Source organism: Protopterus annectens, chromosome 3.part0 (assembly GCF_019279795.1).
Source record: "Protopterus annectens isolate FY-2018-M chromosome 3.part0, PAN1.0, whole genome shotgun sequence".
Taxonomy (NCBI): domain Eukaryota; kingdom Metazoa; phylum Chordata; order Ceratodontiformes; family Protopteridae; genus Protopterus; species Protopterus annectens.
This window is the reverse complement of record NC_056731.1, coordinates 340,350,315-340,374,141: the sequence shown is the minus strand read 5'-3', so window position 1 is coordinate 340,374,141 and position 23,827 is coordinate 340,350,315. Positions and strand designations below refer to the sequence as shown.

General features: G+C 45.5%; 1 protein-coding gene across 3 annotated transcripts in view; it reads right to left on the bottom strand.

The window, feature by feature from the left end:
* Positions 1 to 23,827, bottom strand: part of CDK13 (cyclin dependent kinase 13) — a 2,153,482-nt gene that overhangs the window by 885,281 nt on the left and 1,244,374 nt on the right. For all 3 annotated transcript variants that reach the window (XM_044064803.1, XM_044064806.1, XM_044064804.1), the window contains one exon: positions 10,376 to 10,565. In XM_044064803.1, the coding sequence (XP_043920738.1) occupies positions 10,376 to 10,565 (190 nt within the window). The remainder of the gene's footprint in view (positions 1 to 10,375; positions 10,566 to 23,827) is intronic.

The window sequence follows — 23,827 nt, the reverse complement described above, 5'->3', positions numbered from 1 at the left end:
TGCTAGAAGAAAACGGTTGGTAGCCATCGCCCATTGCCATATCCTCTGTGGCCTTGGGTTGTTGGGGGAGAAGGGGCGAGACCATTGTGACAGATTGTGCGTCATCTACTAATTTAAATCCCATTTGCACCTGTGGGTTACTCGAATCATGGCTGAAAGAGGATGCTGAAAGGGATACCATTGGGAAAGCAGTAGCCATTGTAGAAGCCTCATTTGAAACCTGGCCAGGGGGCAATGATGATGGAGGCTGCCACGGAACCCAACAGCTGTAGAACCGAGTAAGCCGTGGATTTCTCCCTTGAAAGGATTGGAATCAGTTGTTGCTTTATCCTTAAAATTCTGTGCTCTGGAATAGCAGCTCTGCAGTTCTTTTTGTCCAAGATAACCCCTATGAATTCTGTTGACTGAGATGGGGTGAGATTGGATTTTTGCCAGTTTATGGTTATGCCTAGCCTTTGTGCAGCGAGGAGAGAGTATGCCAGGGCTTCTTCCAGTAGATGTCTTGTGGGGGCGGAAATGAGCCAGTCGTCTAGGTATGGAAACACCTGGAATCCTTGAAGTCACAAGTGAGCTGTGACAACTGCCATGCACACTGTGAACACTCTGGGGGGCTGTAGAGAATCCGAAAGGCAGTACTCTGAGCTGGTAGTGACTGGCTCCTGCATGGAAGCGCAAAAATCTTCTTGAGGGCCTTTCCACGTTTATGTGGTAGTACACATCTTGAAGATCTATCAAGCACATCCAATCGTCTTTTTCCAAAAGTGGCAGGATAGACTTTATTGTGACCATCCGGAATTTTTGTACACTCACAAACTTGTTCAATACACTGAGAACCAAAATTGGTGTCCAGTCCTCGGTTTTCTTTGGCACCAAAAATAGCCAGCAGAATCTGGATCCTATCTGGTCTCTGGAGGGACTATTTGGATGACTCTCTTTCTTAGCAGCTTTTCTATCTCTAGTGCTGCTTCTTCCCTTTGACTGGGTGGAACGTTGGGAAGGTTTTTTCAAGGGACAGGACCAAGAGCGAAGGGGATATGATGACCTCTGGTTATAATCCTTTGTACCCAAGAATCAGTGGTGATGGTTAGCCAGGCAGAAGGGTACAAGGAGAAACGTCCTCCAACTACCTCAAGAGGAAAGGAGTTGGGCTGCTCTTCAGAAGCGCTGGTAGGATTGGCCAGGGAAAGAATCCCTGGAACCCTGGTTACGCGGACCCCCTCTGCCCCAAAAGGAGAGTCTTCCCTATGAGTTTCCCCCTCTGCCTCTAGGGGAGAACTCGGCCTGTGTGTCATGGAAAGGACCCTGAGATTTCTTGAACCATATCTTCCCACTCTTTTGGTTTCGGGAGAAAGCACGTTGAGGGGAAGAATAACGGACACCTATGGCAAAATGGGTCTTACCGTCCTGTTCACATCTGGCCAGTGTACTTCTAATTTCGGGTCCAAACAATGGAAGCGTTAAGAAAGGAAGCCTTAAAGGGTTCCGCGAAATTGCACAAGCGCAGCTGAACCCGCTGCTCTAGCTGCTCCTTCTGATGCGTGAGATATCAGTCGCACAGAGGAGTTAGATATTGACTCAATGGTGGCCAGTTGAGAGGCCACTTTGTCACGGACCTCATCAGACATGGCACCAGCCAAGGTTTCAGAGAGCTCAGAAATCAGATCCCGTTGAAGCCTGGTAAAGTGTGCCATATACATCAGGGACCTGATAGTAAAGGTCGCTGATGCAAAGGTGCGCTTCCCTTTCCTGTCCAGGGCCAGGGACACTCTGTTAGGCGGATGGGCAGACTGGCTTTCTTCTTCTGCCAAATCCTTTTTTGCTGCGGCCGCCACCACCAAAGCATCCACAGGAAGAACTTTTGACAAATGGGGATCCGTAGCAGGAGGGGACAAAATCTTATCTGGCCTCCGGGGAATAGCTTCGACGGTGTCAGGAGCTTTCCAAGCACGCTGCATGATAAGCTGGACAAGTTCATCGGCAGGTGGAGTAACCCAGAAGATAGGGGGGCTGGGCGCAAAAGGCCTGCAGGAACACAGATTTCGCAGAGGTCGGATTAGAGGACTACCAGTCACCTCTCTGTTTCACGATTTTGAGGATATCACCAAAGGATACCCCAAAGGGTGATGGAGGGGATCCTTCCCCCTCATCAAAATCTGTCTCTTCAGTAAGGGACTCCTCTGTAGAGTCTATGTGCTTCCTCTTACACAAACTTTTCCGGTGGACTTCCTCAGTGGGAGAAGCTGGGGAAGACAGCGGAAAAGGGGTTTCCTGTGGGAATATGTCCTGAGGCCCTTGTACCCGGTGTCCGCTCAGTGCAACTTGTGAAATCAGTGTACCAGAGGAGGGCGGAGGGATAGACAGTCCAGTATCGCCAGCTGCAGCGAAAGCCTTCTCCATCAGTTGGAAATCTGGTCCACCTGAAGAGGAGTGAATGTCTAGGACAGGGGTCACCCTTCCCCTACGTGGCTCAGCCTGCCAACCCGGAGTCCCTGGATGGCTGTGGAGCAGCAAACTATGCGTGTCACAACTGACATCCTGGGGTGTAGCAAAACTTTCCTGCCACGAAGGCAACTGCTGTTCCTTAGTGAGATCCATAAAGGGAACCGCAGAAGGGGAAGACTGTGCTATATCCATGGACTTCAAAGGCAATGAAGGAGGAGAATAAGAAGGAGTCTTTGGAGATGGGTGATCACCTCCCAAGGAAGGATGGTTCCTGGGGGGTGGGATACCTCTGGCCAAGAGCACCTGATCTACAAGACGCAACACATCATGTTCGGAAGGCTTCTAGTGGACCTCACGGAGACTGAGGGAGAAACAGGCCTGTCGCAAAAGAGGCAAATTCGGTGCCCATCACACCTGTCTGCACCAAGAACAACGGTGCCAAGAGAGACTGGACTACGGGTGTCTGCACCGAAGAAGTCATCGGTGCCGACGTCATGGTCTGCACCGACACAGGGATCAGTGCCGAAGTAGTTGTTGGTGCTGAAGCTGGAACTGACAACACTGGAGTCAACAATAAAGGTGTCGGTCCCAAGTAAATTGTCGGAGCCGACATGGCCAAGGTCTGCATCGACTGAACGGTTGGTGCCGATACAGTGGTAATAGTCTGAACAGAGGAGCCCCTCGGTGCCGATATAGTGAAGGCTTCAGAAGATGACGGAGCCGAGATCACTAACGGAGCCGAAGGTCTAAGCACTGAAAGCACTGCTGATGACTGAGTGAGTTCCGGAGCCGAAACTTTAGCCTTTTTAGGTTTTGGTTGGCGGGAGTCCCCAGCCGGAGACGAAGGCAAAGATTTAGCCTTGGTAGGAAAATCCAAGATTTTCTTATGGGCTCTAAGAGGGGTTGAGACCTCCGACCCAGAAATAGCCTCTGAAAAGGGAGATTTAAGAAGTCCCTTAAGCAACAGCTTGTTTTTCCTTTCCAACAAAGTCCTATTTGAAAAGTTTTCACAGATAGTACAGGGCAGGTCAACAGATAAGTGGGACGCCCCCAAACAATAAACACACAAACAGTGTGCATCAGAAGTAGGTAGTTTGTGTCCATAATCAGAACACCGTTTAAACCCTGGACTACCTTTCTTATCTGCCATGATAGCAAATTAGACAGCATAAAATGGTACCAGCAATGGTACAAAAGAATACCCGAAGGTAGGAGAAAAAGGGAAAGATTACCAACGATGGCAAGAGGAGAATACCTTGCGGTAAAAAGGTAAAGAAAAGAGAAGAAAAACCTGAAGAAAATATGGTCGTTATTTGCGATACGGTAAGAGACAAAGAAATATTAACTTTTCTGACAGAAAAGTAATATAAATGACTAATAAACAACAAATACTGTACTTAGCTCAAGAGAAGCAGCTTCACACGACCGAAAGGCAATGCGGCAAACAAAATCTGAGGTAACGGGGAGAGGGGGATTGTGGGTATGAGTTTAGCTTGAGAATTTGAAGCTGACGCGAGCTTGGAAAATGGCCAGCTCGGTTCCGAGGTCGGAACCGATACCCATGCGTAAGGAATGAACGAGGATTAACAATATCAGATGCACCTTTTGTACAAACGCCAGATGATTCAACACTATGTCCTGGCTTTCTACATGAATTAGGCAATCGTCCAGGTATGGGTATGTTTGAATACTTCTTTGCCTGCAAAATGCAATGACTGGAGCTAGGCACTTTGTGAATACCCTGGGCGCAGTAGATAAGCCAAAGGGCAGTGCAGAAAAATGATAGTGCATGAAGCCTGCTTTGAATCGTAGGTATCTTCTGCAAGATTCCCTTATTGGGATATGCAGGTAGGCTTACTTTAAATCTAGTGTTGCCAACCAGGCATCCTTGCCTAGCATAGGAAGAAGCAAATGGTGAAGAGTTAACATATTGAATATTGGGATCATCAAAAAAGGATTTAGGATAGAGAGATCCAGGATAGGACGCCAGGAATTGTCTTTTCTGGGCACCAGGAAAAGTCTTGAGTAGAAACCTTGCCCCCTTTCCTCTTCTGGGACAGTTTGAATAGCCCTTATACTTAAGACAGAGAGAACTTGCTTTTGAGCCTCTGCCCACTGATTTGGGGGTAGCTCTGGCCAACCGTTTGGGGTTGGTAAAGTGTGGAAGTGGAATCTATATCCTTGGGAAACTATATTTAAGATCCATTTGTCCTGGGTAATGAGTTCCCAGTTTTTTACCTGCAGAGCAATCTTTCCCCCTAAAGGAGGAGTCAGGTGAGAAGGGCTTGGAAGTTTTAAAGTTAAGTCATTGAGACAGTTTACCACAGGGAGGGAGTCTTACCACTCCCTGCTTTGGAAGTGGGAGCCCCCCACTGCTTAGTCCTGTGCGTACCTTGGGAATGAAGCCTGGGTGTTCTGGGTTTAGACTGAGAAGGCCTGGAAGAGGCAGGAAAGGACCAATTCTTAGAGGGCCAATGTCTACTAAATCTTGGAGGCTGTACTTGCAGGAAACCTTTAACAGTTTGCATAGATTTAGCTTTTTAGGTTCATAGGTTCGTACTAGGCTATCTGCCCTAGGGCATTTATAAGCCTAGCCAGAGTGTATGTGGCTTACACCACCCCTTAGGATGAGAATACTACGCCCTTTTAGGGTTTAGTTTACTATGCCTCTGTCTAGTAGTGACACAGAGATGACCCCCGGGGTAAACCTACGATCTCCCATCCACTCGTCGAGATTTCTCTTGAATAGAGTCAGTGAGGGGCTCTGCCTAACATGGACTGGGATTCTGTTCCAGAGTGTAGGGAGCCTCTGGGTTATGAATCTGTCCCTCCAGCACGTTCTATTTATTTCTGTGTTGAGGTTTAAGTCACTTGTTCTCGTGGCTCTGATGGATTTGGATTTTCTGAGGTGGAGCATGTCCATTAATTCAGAATTGGACATGGCCTTGTACGTCAGGCACAGATCACCTCTGAGTAAGCGGTATGCGACTGAATAGAGCTGGAGTTTTTTCAGTCGGGCAGCATATGACATATGTTTAAGACCCTTTATCCTCTTGGTGAGGAACTTTTGGGGTCTTTCCAACTGCTGCAGGTGTCGGGTGAGATACATCCCAAATGGTGCATTGTACTCAATCATTGGCCTGATAAGAGAAGAGTACAGGGGCACAATGACCTCTCTTGATCTAGATGTGAAACCCTTCATGATAAGGTGGGCAATATAGAAGGTCTTCCTAACCACTTTGGCAATGTGAGTGTCAAATGAGAGGTTACTGTCAACCTGGGTCCCTAGGTCCCCGATTACCTCTTCTGTACTTAATGGATTACTGCCTATGTGGTAATTTGTCGGTACCTTGTTTTTCCCAAAGGGTATGACTATACATTTTTTGGCGTTCAGCTTAAGGCCATGGCTCTGGCACCAATTATCCATTTCTATGAGGCCTCTCTGAAGGATGTTTGTGTCCGCTGGAGTATCAATTATGGCGCCCAGTTTGCAGTCATCTGCGAACTTTGTCAGCCACAATCCTCCTATGTTTGCCTGTACCTCGGAAAAATAAATGCCGAACAAGAGGGGTCCCAGGACTGAGCCCTGTGGGACACCGCTTGTGACTGGCTTAGAGTCTGACATAGCTCCAGCAACTCTGACCCTGTGGGTTCTGTCCTTGAGCCAGTTTGCAACCCATCTTGTGACATATGGGTTTACATTTAAGCTGGTGAGTTTGTCTATGATGCCCGAGTGGGGTATTGTGTCAAAGGCTTTTGCAAGGTCAAGGTAGGCTGTGTGAACTGCCTTACCCTCATTAATGGCCTCACTGACTGTTTCAAAAAAGTCGACCAAGTTCAAAAGGCAGGATTTGCCCTTGACAAAGCCAAATTGGGTAGGATCCAATGTCTGTAGGTCCCCAATGTCTTTGTTTATGAGTTCCATAATGATCCTCTCCATAGCTTTGCAGACCAGGCTCGTCAAGCTTATGGGGCGGTAATTTCCAGGGTCCGTAGAAGCACCGCCTTTGTGAAGTGGGACCACTGTTGCCGTACACCACTCTTTGGGTACGTATCCTGTAGTAAGGCTAAGATTAAACAGCAGCCTTATGTGTGGGTTTAGTTCCCCTTGGAGTTCATGTAGCACACAGCCCGGGACACCATCCGGTCCCATTGATGCTGTGTTTTTAGCTTTAGAGAGGGCGGCTCTCACCTGGGCATCTGAGATGTTAGGGAGGCTACACTCTGCTGGGATAGTTATTTCTCCTTTTGGGGGGGGGAGGAGAAATTTGCACTGAACCTGTCTGCCAGAATGTTGGCAATGTCAGTGGGTTCAGTGTATTTTGTATCATTTTGGACTAACTCTGAGCATATCTGGGAGATTCCACCCAGGTTTCTAACATGGCTAAAGAAGGCCTTGTGATCGTCTTTTGTGTCTTTTGCGATTTTTCTCTCAAAGTTGGCCTTGGATGATTTTATGAGTGATCATAGTTTTTTGCTAGTACTGATCAGAGATGCCTTCCCTTTTAGGGATTTTGCTCTGTCATGTAGTAGCTTCCTCCTCCTGTTGTAAAGTTTGTTTATGGCTGGGGTCCACCAGACCGGGCGCCTGCCTTTGGGGGAATGGGTCTTGGTTTAATTTGGATTGCATGATCCATGCTTTCTTGAAGGTGCCCATAGAAGGCATTTGCAAAGGATTCAGCAGTGTGGGTTGTGGTTTCCACTGGCCCAGGGGCCTTGAAAGATACCACTTCAGTCTTAAGAAGTGTGAAGTTTGCTTTTGAGAAGTTCTTCACTGTGGTCTTTTGTGCAGGGGGTGGGGCGGGATGTGGATTTCCAGTGAGATTAATTTATGGTCTGATCTTACCAAAGAGGGATGTACTTCCAGTGTGGAGCATTTTGTCCCCATGTTTGTGATGATCAGGTCTAGTATATTGTCTCCTCTTGTGGGAATGGTGACTAGTTGTTCCATTGCATTTGAGTTTATGAATTCTAGGAACCTTTGGGCTAGGGTGTTGGGGCTTGAGTAATGTTCCCAGTCTATGTTTGGGTAGTTGAAGTCTCCCAAAATGATGGTATTTGGAGAGACATTCATACTCTCCAGTGTCTTCAGGAAGGCTGTGTGTGGTTCCTGAGTTTGAGAGGGTGGTCTGTAGCATGCTACAAACTGTAAGGCAGTTTTGCCTATGGTTAGTTGCACCTGGATAGTCTCCGATGCTTCGTGCGTTGCCACTAACCTGGAGGTGTGGGTATCTTTGATGAAAATGGATACTCACCCTCCTTTTGTGGTTCGGTCCAAGTTTTGGGGCCGGAAAGCATGATATGAGGTAAAACCTGATAGTGCTGGGGTGCTCTCAGGAGCCTTGAACCAGGTTTCAGTCACTGCACAGACATCGATGTTCTCCATACTGAGGAGGGCTTCGAGGGCGTGCATCTTGAGGTTTAGACTTCTGGCATTGAGCAGCATTACCCTTAGTTTTTTTCCACTTGTGTTTTCTAGGGAGGTAGGTTTGTCATTTGTGCCTTGCCTAAAAAAGGCACTATGGGGGTGGCAAGAGCCTTGGCCAATATCCGGAAGCCCAGGGGTGACAGGTGCAAGCCATCCCTTGCGAAGCAGCGTGGCTTGTCAAGCATGTCATCCCAAGCAGACAGACACTGGATCCCCTTAGAATGACACCAGTAATTAATCCAATTGTTAAAACTGATCATTTTGTCTTTGTACTGTGGCATCATTCTCGGTGAGGGTAAGATGCTGCTCAGGGTCATGGTCATACCGGCCTGGGCTACATAATCAGAGAGCTCCTCTATGTCTCTTTTCATGTAGTCCAGGGAGGTACGTCTCAGGTCGTTCACACCGGCATGTACAATGACTGAGTCATATTTGTACTTGCTGTGGAGTGACCTGAGTGCTTGTGTTATGTGGCGGATTCTAGCTCCTGACAGGCAGCTTACTGTGACCCTCTCCTTGTTCCATCTTTTTCCTCCATCTTTATAAGTACTACTACTACTTTGTTGTGAGCATCCAGCAATTTAGGTTTAACATGATCTGGCAAAAAATGCTCCTTAAGCCAAGCATGCCCTCTAAGTACAGACCCAGTGACAGTAGCCCTGCAAGATGCCTCGAGTGAATCAAAACCACACTGCAAAGTATGTTTTCCAACTTGTTCAGCAGCATGCATTAAATCCTGCAAATCCTTATTTTCAGCACAATCAGGAATCAACATCATTTTATGTTTAAGCAATCCAATAATATGCTGCTGATACTTTAACATATGAAACTGGCAGTTTAAGGCCCTAATGGCCAAGGTTGCAGACGTGTATACCTTCCTACCCCATCTATCCAGCGCCCTGGAATCTCTATCAGAGGGGGTAGGAGTTTTGGCAGTAGTAGCCTTAATGCCCCTGGGTCCCTGTGAAATGGTCTCAGGATCCGCAGTAGGATTTTTAAAGAGAAACTTGTGAGAGTCAGGAACCCTGTAATATCCATCTGGTTTTCTGGGAGCAGGAGGTAAGGAGTGAGGGGCCAAGCTATATTCCGAAAAGTCATCATCAACAATGTCCAGTACAGGGGGGATAGCTAAAGGCCTGTGTTGGGGCAGGAGTAAGAAATCCCTAAGCCTCTTTTTAGAATCATAGTAATCCTGGCTCCCCAAGACTATGCAAGGTTTTACCAAAAGAGAAATCCTCTGGAGGGGAAGCAGAGGGAATAGAGTCCTCTGCATCAGAATCCTCATAGGTAGATAAGGGTAAATCCTGGTCATCAGAGGAAACAGAAAATTCAAAATCCTGATCAGAACAATCATAAGCAAATTCGGTCCTAGGTGTCTCAGAGGGGGAAGGTTGGCTTCCCCTGATTAAAGTAATAAGGTCTTCAGCTATTCTTATTTGTTTTTAAGGCATAGAGGCCTGACCATGCAGTCTGGGCATCGGTTTTCTAGGCATGGATCGAGTTTTAGGCCTTGAAGAAGAAGATGGCGTCGGTTTAATATGCAAGTCATTAGGCCTGAATACACCCTCAGAAGCCGGTACCTGCACAGCAGCTTCGGACCCATCCAAAGTAGAGACATCCGCAGATTCCACAGTTGAAGCATCTCGAGGCATACCGGACTCAGAATGGGTCTCAGTAGAGACCTGCGAATCTGAAGTAGTGGGTATCAGGGGCTGCGAAAGCGCCTCATTGAGTACTGCCGACTAGCTTAGGAGTAGCATCATCGGCAGCTTTGGACCTAGACGGCCTGTCTCTGTCTTTATCTTTGTGTTTTTTCGGAATGTCGATAGTCGGGTGGCTTACCGAAGCCATATCTGGGTAACTGAACAGAGTACCAAAATATTTAGAAGCGTAAACATACAGACGACGAATAGTTCGTTGCTTAAATAAGGCACAAAACTGACAGCAAGGTACGTCGTGGTCAGGGCCTAGGCAAGGAATACAGTATGAATGAAAATCTTTATGAGGTATTTGCTTTCCACAAGAAATACAATCATTGACTTTTACTGACCGGTTTAGAGCAAGAAAGTTTCCTCAACGGGGTACTTAGCTTTAGTTGAAGACTTCGGTTCTGAAACTCAAAAATGAAAGTTTCAGGAGTCGGACGACTGGCACTAGCGAACTGCTTCTGCTTCAGGCACCGCACGGCAAGAAAGACTGAAGTAATCGGCTGCATGCTTTATACCCCTGACTACCTGACGTCATGGAAGATGAGACAGCGACTGATGCAGACCCAAGACTATGATAATCAGGCCGACTGAGGGCTACTGCAAGCAGATAACCTAAATGTGATGACTGCAACACTGAAACACGAAGAACATCATACAATTCAAAATGAATTAAGGCAACATTTTAAGAAATTCTTTATCCTCAAACACACCACTTTCACAGTACAAGTCCACCTATATTCTTCCCTAAAAATATGTGCACTATAAAACATGAATAATTTAATTTTATTACTCCTACTTGTTATTGAGCAAGATGTTGGAGCACTTGATATCTCTGTGCAAAAAGTTCTTCTTGTGACAGTAGTCCAAACCTTCCATTAGCTGTTTCATGAAGGACTTTATGTGATTTTCATTAAAATGTACTAAACCAGATTCTAGTAGCCCCATCAAATCGTGGTCCATGTATTCAAACACCAAGTAAAATGCACCTAGAACAAAGAATAAAAAAGCTACTTTTTAGTTCTCTGCAAAAAATAAACTAATTTGAGAAATGTCATTAAGTACACTGAGCAATGAAGTCAACTATAATTACATTTTAAACAAAATGAAAAAAAAATTGTTGTACCGAATGTTTATATATCTCCTTTGGAGAAAAAGGACAAAAAAAAAAGCCTAGAGACAAAATCTTAAACTGATTTAAGAAGTTTGCATTATGACTGGCTTAGTTTAACTTCAAGCAATAGCAGTATGTATATTAACTTAGCAAATATGACTTAACAGCACTCCCTCAAACCACACAAATGTATACCACAGACAAATGCGCTCTTAAACTAAATGGAACAGAAATAGGGGGACACCATTACCTACTATAAGAAGCTTGGTTAAGGAAACAAGCTGCATTTTTTATGGTGCAACTAACAAAAGAAAGGTTTAGCTTTACAAAGACGTCTCCTACTGGCTTAGCTGCGCTGACACTATCTGTTGTGACTTCCAAGGAAAGGGATCCCATTATGTAGAAAAGGGTGTGGGGGCACTATTGGTATCATATTAATGAGCAAATGTAATCCAACACATATTCCAAGTTATGTTAAATACGTAACTCTTCATCTGATGCTATCCATGTCATTATTCATCACAAATGGGGTCAGAGCCTCCAGCTACTATGAACCCCGGTGGCCTCAATGAAGGATGTGCCAGAGTACAGAGGAACCAAAGGAAGCCCTGTTCCTAGACACCAACAACAACTTGTAGTGCGAAACAAAAGTGTGGGTTTTAGACCAAGTAACAGCAGCACAAATCAGAAGACCGAAGATATAGCTACAGACCTAGCAGAGTGGGCCTTAACTGGTCTGCTCCACATGCCTATCATAAAAGTACAGTTGTGTACACTTACCATAAATGTAGATGTTAGAGTGTATTCACTGTTGCAGTCATTACATTTGGGTTATCTGCCTGCAGGAAGCCCTCAGCCGGCCTGAATATCAAAGTCTTGGATTCCTGTGTCAGATGCTGTCTCTTCTTCCATGACGTCAGGTTGTCAGGGGTATAAAACATGCAGCAGACGTCATTACATCAGTTTTTCTTGCCCCAGATGTCAGGTGCCCCCATAATGGAAAGCAATTATATGTTAGATTACACCTCCAACAAAAAGCAAATACACCAGAAAGCTGAAAAAAACATTAAACAAGAAGAAAAGTATAGCCAAGAGAAGTCAGGGGGCGAGAGGGAGGGTAACCAGGACTGCAACAGTGAATACACTCTAACATCTACTTTTATGGTAAGTGTAGACAGCTGTAACTATGTTCTTTGTGTTTCACTGTTGCAGTCATTATATTTGGGTTGATTCCCAACGCTAAGGAAGGGAGGAGGAAGTCAGAGAGAATTAGGACCAGCTATTAAGCCCTGCAAAACTGCAGTGGCAAAACCAGCTCTGGATTTAGAAAAAATAAGCATGTGGTAATGCTTGGTGAAGGTATGTACAGAGCTCCAGGTAGCAGCTTCTAGGACGTCCCTGGTAGGAACACCTCTGAGAAAGGCTGTAGAAGTAGTGGCAGCCTTGGTGGAATGTGATCTTATCCCCTGTGGGGTAGGTTTTCCATGGTGCTTAATGCAGAAATGAATGCAAAGGGCTATCCACTTAGAAATGGTTTGCTTTGAAATGGCCTTCCTCTCTGCCCCTGCAGCAAAGCCAACAAGCAGCTGTTCAGATTTTCCGACAGGCTTAGTCCTGTCCAAATAAAATCTAAGTTGTCTGTGCATGTCCAAAGAGTGCAGTATTTGTTCTCCTTTGTTTTGTGGATTTGGGAAAAAAGTAGGCAAATGAATGGACTGATTAAGGGCCACACTAGACACCACCTTGGGCATAAAAGAAGGATTGGTCCTGAGGGACACTCTGTCTGCATGGAAGATGAAGGGTTCCACTGCCATGAGGGCCTGTAATTCAGACACTCTTCTTGCTGAAGTGATGGCTAGAAAAAAGGCCGTTTTCCAAGAAAGGAATTTCAACTCTGCAGTTAGAGCTGGCTCAAAAGGAGGTAGAGTGAGCTTTTCCAATACAAAGTTAAGTTCCAAGGCTGGGGTAGGGGCTCTCCTGGGAGGTCTTAAATTTTTGGCCCCTCTGAGAAATTGCTTTAGCACGGGGTGAGAGAAGAGGGGTGGTTCAGTATTATAATGTGGAAATGGCAGAGGCATGAATTTTAATTGACGAGAAGGAAAGGCCCTTGTGGAGCGTCTCTGTTAAGTACTGAAGAAAATGCGGTAAGCTGGGCACCACTGTGCCCCTCCCCTGAGTCTGGCTACAGAAAGAGCATCTTTTCCACTTTTCAGCATAGGATGTTCTAGTACTTGCCCTCATTGACTCCAGAATAACATCTAGCACCTGCTTACTGAGGGATGCTATTGGAGAGCTCAAGGAATTAGCCAGGCTGCAAGGTTCAGGGTTTGAAACTGAAGGTGCAGAATCTGGATCTCCTGCTGGGACAGCAGGGAAGGGGTATGAGGCAGGTGCCATGGTTCCAGCAGTGACATACTGCGCAAGAGGGGGTACACCAGTGCTGGCATGGCCAGTCTGGTGCAATCAGTATTGTCCTTGGTTTGTCCTGTTTGACCTTTAGCATAACTATCGAGATGAGAGGCAGAGGGGGGAAGGCATAAACTGAGAGGCTTTCCCAGGTGAAGGACAGGGCATCCACTTTCCAAGCTTGACTGTGGGAAGTCCTTGTGCAGAATTTGTCTAACTGGTAGTTCTGAGGGAAGGCAAACAGGTCTATATCTGGATTCCCCCATTTGTTTCTCAAAAGGTTGAATATCTTTAGTTCCAGTTTCCACTCGTGTGGTTCCATGAGATTTCTGCTTAGGTCGTCTGCCAGTGAATTTTGCTTATAGGTGAACTTGGTAGCTCAAGGCTGTGTTCCACAGAGCTATGACTAGTCTGCAGAGAGGGTACAAGTGGGTTCCCCCCTGCTTGTTTATGTACCACATAACAGTGGTGTTGTCTGCCTTTACCAATAATTGTCCTGGAAGAATATGGTCTTTGAAGGCTGTCAGGGAATTCTGTACAGCTAACATTTCTTTTTGATTGATATGCAGGTGCATCTGACTCTGGTTCCATTTGCCCTGAATGCACTTGCCCTGCCAAGTGAGCCCCCCATGCATAGTCTGATGCGTCTGTTGTTAGGGTTTGGGCAGCAGGGGGTAGAGTGAATGGGAGCCCCTTGTTGTGGTAGCAGGCCTCTGCCCACCAAAGGAACTCTGTCTTTATACAAGGAATAATAGGAATCATTGATTCCAGGTCCTGAGAATGTTGACACCATAGGCTTTTTAGATACCATTGTAGTTTCCTCATATGCAGTCTTGCATATGGAATTAGTAGAATGCAAGAGGCCATGAACCCCAGGGCTTGCAGGATTTTCCTTGCAGATAGCTGGGTCTTTGTGGCCAGTAGTTTGAAATAAGCTGTCAAACTTGTTTTTCTGGCATGAGGTAAGCTATCTGGGAAGTTGTGTTCAAGCTTGCTCCCAGGAATACAATTTGTTGGCAGGGTACTAGATGAGATTTCTTTTAGTTTATGGTGTACCCCAGTGAGGTTAGATGTTTCTTTACAAATGGCAGATGTTTTAGTAGCATGCCCTGGCTTTCTGCCTGAATTAGACGATCGTCCAGGTATGGATATATCTGAATATTTCTTTGCCTGCAAAATGCAATGACTGGAGCTAGACACTTCATGAATACTCTGGGCGCAGTAGATAAGCCAAAGGGAAGTGCAGACACTAACCGTGCATGGAGCTTGCTCTGAAGTGTAGGTATTTTCTGCAAAATTCCCTTATTGGATTGTGCAGGTAAACTTCCTTTAAGTCTAAGGTTGCCAAACAGGCATCTTTGCCTAGCATAGGAAGCAGCTGTTGAAGTGTTAGCATTTTAAATTTTGGAATTACCAAAAAGGTGTTTAGAATACAGAGGTCCAGGACAGGACGCCAGGAGCTGCCTTTTCTGGGTACCAGGAAAAGTCTGGAGTAAAAACCTTGTCCTCTTTCTTCTGCTGGGACGGGTTGAACAGCCCTGATAGTTAGAAGAGAGAGAACCTGCTGTTGAGACTCTGCCCAGTGATTTGGGGGGGGGGTAGGTCTGGCAAACCGTTTGGGGTTGGTAAGGTGTGGAAGTGGAATCTGTATCCCTGAAAAACTATATTTAAAACCAGTTTATCCTGGGTAATGAGTTCCCAGTTTTTTGCATGCAGGGCGATCCTTCCCCCTAAGGGAGCAGGCAGTTGAGCAGGCCTTGGAAGGTTTAAGGTTAAGTCATTGTGACATTTTTCCATAGGGGGGTGTCTTACTACTTCCAGCTTTGGAAGTGGGAGCCCCCCCCCACTGCTTAGGCCTGTGCGTACCTTGAGACTGTAGCCTAGGTGGCCTGCTTTTCCTGGGTTTGGACTGAGAAGGCCTTGGAGACAGGAAAGGACCAATTCTTAGAAGGCCAATGCCTACTAAATCTGGAAAGGCTGTACTTGCAGGAAATCTTTAATGGTTTGCATAGATTTAGCTTTTTCCTCCATCTTTTTAAGGACTTCTGCTTTGTTGTCTAACAGGCGGTCTTGGTTTAAGGGAGCATCCAGTAATTTAGCTTTAACATAATCTGGCAAATTTTGCTCCTTAAGCCAAGCATGCCTTCTAAGTACAGACCCAGTGACAACACCCTGCAAGATGCTTCTAAAGAGTAAAACCACATTGCAAAGTATGTTTACCAACTTGTTCAGCAGAATGCAATAGATCCTGAAATTCTTTATTTTCAGCACAGTCACGAATCAACATCATTTTCTTTTTAAGTAGTCCCATAATATGCTGTTGATACTTTAACATATGAAACTGGCAGTTTAAGGCCCTAACAGCCAAAGTAGCAGAAGTGTGTACCTTCTTACACCATCTGTCCAAGGACCCGAAATCTCTATCAGAGGGGGTAGGGTTTTTGGCAGTAGTAGCCTCAATGCCTTTAGGGGCTTGGGAAATGGTTTCTGGGTCCGCAGTAGGATTCTTGAAGAGGAATTTTCAGCCAGGTACTCTGTAATATCTGTCAGGTTTCCTGGGGAGCTGGAGGTAGTGTCTGGATCCAGACTAGATTCCAAGAAGGCATCATCTACAATGCTAGGAAAGGAGGGATAGCTAAAGGCCTGTGTTGAGGGAGGAGTAAGAATTCCCTAAGCCTCTTTTTGGAGTCAGAGTAATCCTGGCTTCCCAGCGGAAATGCTCCCTAAGAGTCTGCATGGTTTCACCAAAAGAAAAATCTTCTGGAGGGGAAACAGAGGGAATGGAATCCTCTGCATCAGAATCCTCATAGGTAGATAAGGGCAAATCCTGGTAATCAGAAGAAACAAAAAATTCAGAATCCTGATCAGAAGAATCAGAAGGAAAATCCGTTCTAGGTCTCAGAGGGGGAAGGCTGGCTTCCCCTAATTAAAGCAATAAGGTCTTCAGCCATTCTTTTCATTTGTTTTTTAGGCATATGGGCAATAACCATGCGGTTTGGACGTCGGTTTTCTAGGTGTGGGTCGAGTTTTAGGTCTTGAAGAAGAAGATGGCATAAGTTTGAAATGCAAGTCCGTAGGCCTGAATACACCCTCAGAAGCCGGTGCCTGCACAGCGGCTCTGGACCCATCCAAGGTAGAGACATCTGCAGGTTCCATATTTGAAGAAGCATCTCGCGGCATACCGGACTCCGAATGGATCTCAGTAGAGGCCTGAGAATCTGAAGTAGCGGGTATCAAGCACCTCACTGAGTACCGGCGAACTGGCGACTAGCTTAATGGAAGCGTCGTCGGCAGCTTTGGATCTATGTGGTCTGTCTCTATCTTTATCTTCACGTTTTTTCATAATGTCGGTAGTCGGATGGCTTACTGAAGCTATTTCTGGATAGTTAAACAGAGTACCAAAATAATTTGCTGCAAAAAGAAACAGACGACGAATTGTCTGGGGTTTGAAAAAGCCACAAAACAGACAGCGAGGAATGTCGTGGTCTGGGCCTAAGCAAGGAATGCAGTACAAATGAAAATCTTTATGAGGTATTTGCTTTCCACAGGTAATACAATTGTTAACTTTTACTGACATTGGTTAAGAGCAAGAAAAAGGATCCCCAACGGAGTACTTAGCTTTTTTGAAGACTTCGGTTCTGAAACTCGAAACTGAAAATTTCATGAGTCGGCCAACTGGCACTTGTGAACTGTTTCTGCTTCGGGCACAGCGCGGCAAGAAAGACTGATGTAATGGCGTTGGCTGCATGTTTTATACCCCTGACGACCTGACGTCATGGAAGAAGAGAGCATCTGACGCAGGAATCCAAGACTTTGATATTCAAGCCGGCTGAGGGCTACCTGGCAGGCAGATAACCGTAATGTAATCACTGTAACAGTGAAACATGAGGAAATACAGCTAGCAAGCCATTTGGAAATAGTTACTTTAGAAAGTGCCAGACCCTTTCTGTTTTGAGAAAAGGCCACAAAGAACTGGTCCGACTTCTGAAATCCCTCAGTCCTTTTCAGATAGAAATGGAATTACCTATGAACATCAAAACAATGCAAGACATATTCTCCTTTGTTAGAGTAATAAGGGAAAGAAAATAGAAGTTTTATTGTTTGATTGAGGTTAGCTTCCGAAGCCACTTTTGGAATAAACAAAGGATTTTTTTCTAAGGGACACCCTGTCCTTGTGAAAGACCATAAAAGGAGGTTTAATGCTTACAGCCTGAAGTTCTGAGACTCGCTTGGCAGAGGTAATGGCCACTAAAAATGCCATTTTCCAAGAAGCAGCCAGTTTCAAATGGCTTTTGTGTCAAAAACTGCAGCAGTATGGTCAAATCCCATGGTGGGAAAGGATCTTTGATAAGCAGTCTAAGAAAAACCCCTTTCAGAAAGGCTTTACATAGTTTAGAAGAAAAAATAAGCTCCTCATTCAAATGGAAATTATAAATGGCAACCAACTGGAGCTTAATTGTAGAGAAACTCGCCCCATCCTGAAAGAGAGAAGACAAAAGCAGCAAAATATCAGGAACCAGGGCCAAAAAAAGGATCCAAATTATGCTGTCTGGCTCAAATAGAAAACATTTCCATTTACTGGATTACACCTTCTTTGTAGATGGCTTCTGAGATGCCAATATGATGCTCCGCACCAGGGAAGGAAGCCTAGACTGCGAAAGGATTACAGAAACTGATGGAAACCATGCAGTTAGACAACCAATACACAGATTGGGTAGTGGGAAGCCCACAGGGATGGGAAATGAGATCTGGAACGGAATCCAATATCCAGGGTGGATACTTTAGATGAGACCGCAGAAGTGAGAAAGTATAGTTTTGTACCTACCATAAATGTAGATGTTCGAGTTCACCCTGCTGCAGTCATCACACGGGTTATATCCTGCCATCAGGCGGTCCCGCAGTCGGCCCGAATTCCAAAGTCTTGGTCCAGCGTCGGTTGCTGTCGCTTCTTCCCTGACGTCAGTGCGCCAGGGGTATATAAGAGGCATCCAACGCCATTTTCTTCAGTTTTTGTTGCCCCAGATGTCAGGTGCCCCCAATAGGTAGGCAATATATATATATATATATATATATATATATATATATATATATACATACACACATATACACACACACACACACACACACACACACACACACACACACACACACACACATATAGCTAAAAAAAAATAAATCAATACCCTTAGGCACAAGCAAATACACCACAGAGGTAGTATAGGATAGAGTGGTAAAGATAAGTTCAGCTAGTTCAGAGGGGATGGAGGGAGCGTAACCTGGACTGCAGCAGGGTGAACACTCGAACATCTACATTTAAGGTAGGTACAAAACTGTACTATGTTCATCGTGTTACCCTGCTGCAGTCATCACACCTGGGTTGAATCCCAAAGCTAGGGATGGCAGGTGGAGTCAAACAGGGTTAGAAGAAGCTAGTAGGCCCTGCAAAACTGCAGTGGCAAAACCAGCTCTAGTCTTAGAATATAGAGGTAAGTGATAGTGCTTGGTTTGGTGAAGGTGTGCACTGAACTCCAAGTTGCAGCTTCCAGAATATCCTTGGTTGGCACTCCCCTGAGAAAGGCTGCTGATGTAGCTGTAGCCCTAGTGGAGTGGGACCCAATGTTAGCAGGTACCGGTTTCCCATGATGTGTGTAGCAGAAACGTATGCAATGCCCTATCCATTTAGAAATGGTCTGTTTTGAGATAGCTTTTCCTTGTGATCCTGTAGCATAGGCTACAAAGAGCTTGTCAGTTTTTCTGAGAGCCTTAGTTTTATCCAAGTAGTAACGTAATTGCCTGTGAATGTCCAAAGAGTGCAGGAGTCTTTCTCCTTTGTTCTGGGGATTTGGGAAAAAGGTGGGCAAGTGAATGGTTTGGTTTAGGGCGACACTGGATACCACCTTTGGCATAAAGGAAGGGTTAGTTCATAGAGAGACTCTGTTCATGATGAAAAATGAGGAAAGGTTCCACTGCATTAGTGCCTGTAGCTCTGAGACTCTTCTAGCTGAGGTTATTGCTAGTAGTAGGGCAGTTTTCCATGAAAGAAATTTTAAATCAGCTGAAAAAGCTGGTTCAAAGGGCGGCATTGTAAGCTTTTCCAGAACAAAGTTGAGATCCCAAGTAGGTGTTGGTGCTCTCCTTGGCGGTCTTATGTTCTTAGCCCCTCTGAGGTACTGTCTTAGGAGTGGATGTGAGAATAAAGGAGGATCCGTGTTGTAATGAGCTGAAATTGCTGAGGCGTGGATCTTAATAGATGAAAAGGAAAGTCCTTTGTGCAACATCTCAGTTAAATATTGTAGAATCTGAGGAATGTTTGGATCAAGGGGATTTTGGCCTTTAGCCTGGTTCCAGGCGCAAAATCTTTTCCATTTGTCTTAATAGGTTTTCCTGCTGCTGGGCTTCCTGGCCTCCAGAATGACATCCATAACAGCTTTGGATAAAGGTGTTGGCTGGTTGTTTAGGTAATTTGCCATGCAGCCAGGTTTGAAGTCTTGAGCTGGCTGTGTAGAATCTGATTGTCTCGTCTCGCTGGATGAGCAGGTGAGGAATTTGTGGCAAAATCTATGGTGGGCCGTGGGCCATGTTCCTTAAAAGTGGATACCAATGCTGGCGTGGCCGGTCTGGTGCAACGAGTATCATTTGTGGCCTCTTCTAATCTGACTTTCAGCAGCACCTTTGCTAGAAGAGGCAGTGGACGGAAGGCATACACTGTTAATGTTTTCCAACTGAATGAGAGGGCGTCCACTTTCCAAGCTAGTGGATGGAAGGTCCTTGTGCAAAATTTTTGAAGTTGGTGGTTGCGGGGCCTTGCAAACAGATCTATGTCTGGGCGTTCCCGTTTTTGAGCTATCATTGCAAATACTTGTGGATCTAGTTTCCATTCGTGTGGATCAATGATGTTTCTGCTTAGGTCGTCTGCCAATGTGTTTTTCTTTCCTGGCAGGAATTGTGCTTGTAATTGAACCTGGTAAGACAGTGCAGTGTTCCACAAGGTCATTGCTTGCCTGCACAGAGAGTAGGAATGTGTGCCCCCTTGCTTGTTTATGTACCACATTATTGTGGTATTGTCTGTCTTTATTATTAGTTGTCCTGGGTATAAAAGGTCCTTGAAAGCTGTTAGGGCATTCTGTACTGCTAGCATTTCTTTTTGATTGATATGCAGATGCCTCTGATCTGTAGTCCATTTGCCCTGAATGCACTGTCCTACCATGTGTGCTCCCCAGGCATAGTCCAATGCATCTGTTGTCATAGTTTGCCTGGCTGTGGGTAAAGTGAAAGGCTGACCCTTGTTGAGGTGACACGTTTGTGCCCACCATAGAAACTCCTGTTGAAGGCAGGGAATGAGTGGTATTACTGTTTCCAAGTTGTGGCTGTGCTGAGTCCATACACTTTTCAGGTACCATTGTAATTTCCTCATATGCAGTTTTGCAAATGGTATTAGTAGTATGCAAGATGCCATGAATCCCAAGGCCTGCAGAGTTTTTCTTGCAGGGAGTTGCGTCTTTGTTGCCATTACTTTGAAATATTGCATCAGCTGTCGTTGCTTGCCTGGAGTGAGATAAGCCATTTGGGCCGTTTTATTCAAGCTGGCACCCAGGAATATTATGTTTTGTGAGGGCACTAGTTTTGATTTCTTTTCGTTTACTGTGTACCCTAGGCAACTTAAAAGGTGTTTGACAAATGTCAGATGCTTTAAAATAATGTCCTTGCTTTCTGCTTGAATAAGACAGTCGTCCAGGTATGGGTATATTTGAATTCCTCTTTGTCTGCAGTATGCAATTACTGGTGCCAGGCATTTTGTGAAGACCCTGGGCGCAGTAGATAAGTCAAAGGGCAGTGCAGAGAATTGATAATGCGTTGAACCTGCAATGAAGCGAAGGTATCTTCTGCAATTTTGTCTGATAGGGACATGCAGGTATGCCTCCTTGAGGTCCAAAGTTACTAGCCAAGCATTCTTGCCCAGCATGGGAAGAAGCTGCTGTAGTGTTAGCATCTTGAATTTTGGTACTTGTAGATAGGTGTTCAGAACTGAAAGATCCAGAATGGGTCTCCATGCTTTGTCCTTTCTTGGGACTAGGAAGAGTCTTGAGTAAAATCCTTGTCCTTGCTCCTGTGTAGGTACCTGTTGAATGGCTCTCATGTCCATGAGAGCTGTAATTTGTTTTAGTGCCTCTGCCCATTGATACGGTGGCAGATTTGGCATTCCTTTTATCCTTGGTAAGGTATGAAAGTGGAATCTGTATCCTTGAGAGACCATGTTTAGAACCCATTTGTCTTTTGTGATGATGTGCTAGTTGTCTGCAAAAAATGTTAATTTTCCTCCCAAGGGAGTTGCCAGGAGAGATTTGCTTGGTAGTTTGAGGATTGAGTCATTGTGTTTGTCTTCTGCTAGCTTGGGGCCTGTCTTCTCCTCCTTTCTGGGCAGCAGAACCCCACTGGCAAGGTTTGTAAGGGCCCTGTGACTGACCTCTGCCCCTTGGCCGTCTGTATTTGCCCCTCTGTGATCTGTCAGAAGCTGGAAAGGACCAGTTTTTTGTTGGCCATTTTTTGCTGAAACGAGGGGGTTGTACCTGCAAAAAATCCTTGACCGTTTGCATAGACTTTGCCTTATCCTCCATTTTCTTTAAAACCTCTTCTGCTTTGACACCAAATAATACATCCTGTTGTAAAGGTGCATCCAATAATTTTGCTTTAACATGATCAAGAAGGGTTTGTTCTTTTAACCAAACATGTCTACGTATGACAGAGCCACTAACAGCTGCTCTACAGGAAGCTTCCAATGAATCAAATCCGCATTGTAAAGTATGTTTGCCCACCTGTTCAGCTGCATGCAACAGATCTTGCATTTCCTTGAATTCAGACTGTTCAGAATGTGTGCTCATTTTTTGTTTTAAATGATACATTAGGAATTGCTGATATTTCAACATGTGAAACTGACAATTTAATGCTCTCCTAGCCAGAGTTGCTGAGGTGTATATTTTCTTTCTCCATCTATCTAGGGCACTGGAATCCCTTTCAGAGGGCACAGGATTTTTAGCCATAGAAGCTTTAGCTCCCTTAGGACCCTGAGAAATTGTTTCTGGGTCAGCTACAGGGCTTTTATAAAGGAATTTGTGTGAGTCAAGTACTCTGTAGTATCTGTCTGGTTTGGCTGGAGCAGGAGGTAGAGAGTCTGGATTTAAACTAGACTCCAAGTAAACATCATCCACAATATCTAAAACAGGAGGGAGAGCAAGAGGTCTGTGCTGGGGCAATAAAAGGAACTCTCGGAGCCTTTTCTTAGAATCTGTGTAGTCCTGGCCTTCCCAGTGGAAATGTTCCCTCATGGTATGTAAAGTTTCCACAAAGGAGTAGTCTTCAGGGGGAGATGCTGAGGGAATAGAGTCTTCAGCATCAGAGTCTTCATAAGGTGGAAAAGTGTAATCCTGTTCCTCAGAAGAATCTGAGGAGAGTGAAAGTTGATCAGAGGATGCATAATCCTCCTCTTGTCTTGGTCTTTTATCAGGAGGGGGATGGGAACCCCTGATTAGGGTAATCAAATCTTCAGCCATCTTAAGCATCTGTTTCTTAGGCATGGGGCCTTGAACTGTAGACTGATGTACAGTTTTCTTAGGTTTTAAAGGAGTTTTAAGCTTAGCATAAGATTTAATGGTGAGTGCAGTCAGTCTGAAGACACCTTCTGCAACCGAAGGTGTTTCCACTGCACCAGGGTATACTTCTGCTCCGGTGTAGGAAGATGGCTGCGTCGGAATATTAGGCTCCCTTGGGAATCTGCAGCTGTCTGGGGTTCCAGTTCTGCGGTAGTCAGAGGCTGCGTAGGCGCCTCACTGAAAACCGGAGAACCGGCGACAGGCCCCGCTGAGGCCTTGGAGTCGGGCTTGTTCCTAGGCTGCCTGTCCTTATCCTTGCGTTTTTTATGTATGGCGGTCATCGGCTGCTCCGACGGCATGATATAATTAAATTTCCTACCAAAGTAATGCCGTGCGAAGTCAAAACGGCGTTTGATAGTTTGTTTATTAAACCTAGCACAAAACAGACAACCTGTGACGTCGTGGTCTGGGCCTAGTCAAGGAATACAGTAAGAATGGATGTCCTTATGAGGTATTTGCTTCCCACAAGAAATGCAATTGTTAACTTTTTCTGACATCAGACTGAGGCAAGAAAATGTTCCCCAACGGGGTACTTAGATTTATTGAAGACTTCGGACTGAAATTCAAATCGAAAATCTCAGGTGTCGGCCGACCGGCACTTGCAAACTGCTTCTGCTTCGGGCACCGCGCGACAAGAAAGACTTAAGAAAATGGTGTTGGATACCTCTTATATACCCCTGGCGCACTGACATCATGGAAGAAGTGACAGCAACCAACGCCGGACCAAGACTTTGTAAATCGGGCCGACTGCGGTACCGCCTCACGGCAGGATAACCCAAGTGTGATGACTGCAGCAGGGTAACACGATGAACATCCACACCTGATGAGGCCAAAAGGGGGCAATGGGGATGAGAGGGGTCTTCAGGCAGCGAGCTTTCGGCAAGACTTCGGGTATTAGGGGAGTAGCAGGTTAAGCACTGAGAACTCCTGGTGACCAATCATCAATCAGAGCATCCCTTGGTGACTCCCTCGCTGGAGAGATCAGGACAAAAATAATTGCTGCATTTGTGGTTGACTGGGGAGGCAGAGAGATTGTTGCATGGCTGACTCCATGGGTTGAATATCTGACTTGCCATTGACAGAT